General features: G+C 45.8%; 1 protein-coding gene across 1 annotated transcript; it reads left to right on the plus strand.

Moving 5' to 3' along the window:
* Positions 1 to 659: 659 nt before the first annotated feature.
* LOC138434629 (archaemetzincin-2-like) lies at positions 660 to 1,374 on the plus strand. The gene has a single exon (XM_069579435.1). It carries the CDS (start codon positions 738 to 740, stop codon positions 1,335 to 1,337), a length of 600 nt encoding a protein of 199 aa, XP_069435536.1. The 5' UTR covers positions 660 to 737; the 3' UTR covers positions 1,338 to 1,374.
* Positions 1,375 to 1,687: the final 313 nt, after the last annotated feature.

Here is a 1,687-nt window from a genome sequence, read left to right on the forward strand (position 1 = left end):
TACCCATCATCCATCTTGTTCTTACTTCAGCTTCGCAGAGCAACCTTCTTCCATAGAAACATTTAAACTGAAATTCAGTGGGCATCCCACTGAATTTGTTCACTCGTTCAACATTTCCAAGCTGCTGCTAGCTGTTTGTACTTGCTGGCCCTTACTTACTTGCACGTACTATGCTCAGTGCAGGAGGGTGAGCTGCAGATTCACTGAGGCTTCCTGCCCAGAACGCTTTCCAAACCACCCCCCAAAGAAGAGGGCCCAAATGGGCAGCAGTGATCCCATAGGGTGGATGAAACAGAGGTCAGAGTTTGGGGTTGTCATGGCAGCTTGGAGTTGGATACCAGACAGGAGTACTGGGCAGGAGGTAGCTGAGCAGAGAAGGAGCCCTAGAAATCTGCACAGAGTTTCCCCTGAGTGGTTGGTTGGCATACACGTGCCAATTATCCACAAGCATGTGTAGATTGATTGTAAGCTCACTTTAAAGCCACAGCACCAAAGCCTAAAAGAATAAGCTTTTATTCTTATTCTTATCTCTTTTAACATTTCTTAAAAGAATAAGCAGAAAAGCAGTAAGAATATAGAAGATTTGAACAATACTACTCATAGCTCAGTTGGTAAAGAATCCATCTGCAGGGAGGTGTTGATGCCCGGCAGGACCCCGCGGGGAGCAGCTGTGAGACAGTCACACGGAGGGATGACCTCTCTAGGGGACGCCGTGTGAGCGGAAGAGACCTGTCAGTATGCAAACAGTACGGCACTCTGAACACACTCTGAAGACAGCCCTCATCTCAAAGAACCCAGAGCTTGTGAAGCAGTATGAGCAGTTGGACCCCAGGGAGCAGCGCTTGCTGAACGAGGCCTTCCGGCCAGGCAGCGATCTCTTTGGACCCATTACTTTGCATTCACCATCGGACTGGATAATCTCCCATCCTGAGGCTCCCCAAGACTTTGAAGAGTTTTTCAGTGATCTTCACAGAAAGAGCCCTTCTTCAGGGAAGCAGACTATTTACATACAGTGCATTGGATTGCTGGGAAACACCAGAAGTATCAGTGAAGAATATTTGAAATGGCTCAAGGGCTACTGTGAAGCCTTCTTCTATGGATTGACAGTCAAACTCCTAGAGCCGATTCCTGTCTCTGCAACCAGGTGTTCCTTTAGAGTCAACGATAGCACACGGAACCTTCAGATTCATACAGGGCAGATCCTGACGTTCTTAAAAAAGAAGAAACCGGAAGATGCCTTTTGTGTTGTGGGAATAACGATGATCGATCTTTACCCAAGAGATTCCTGGAATTTTGTCTTTGGACAGGCCTCTTTGACAGAGGGTATTCCTTTTTGACATTGTTGGTAGAAATTTGCTCAGCTTGAGACTCTTTGTGAAGAATTTGAAAGAGAGAAAAAATTCCAACCAATTACAGTTTTTTTTCCCCTTCCAATTACAGTTTAAATGTGAAGGCCTTGTAGCATTTCTGGTGCAGCATCCTGACATAGTGGAAAGGATGCTCTGGATAAGCCCTGATGATCTGGGTCTGTTCCCTTCCGCCCAGCTCTGCCGTTCACTGCCTGCACCACCTTGGAGCTAACAATACCTGTTTCACTGTGTTGTTTTGAGATAATTTACATAAAAGTGCTGATCCATTAAAAAAAAAAAAAAAGAATCCATCTGCAATGCAGGAGACTCTGGCTCAA

Source organism: Ovis canadensis, chromosome 2, assembly GCF_042477335.2.
Source record: "Ovis canadensis isolate MfBH-ARS-UI-01 breed Bighorn chromosome 2, ARS-UI_OviCan_v2, whole genome shotgun sequence".
In the NCBI taxonomy this organism is placed as follows: domain Eukaryota; kingdom Metazoa; phylum Chordata; class Mammalia; order Artiodactyla; family Bovidae; genus Ovis; species Ovis canadensis.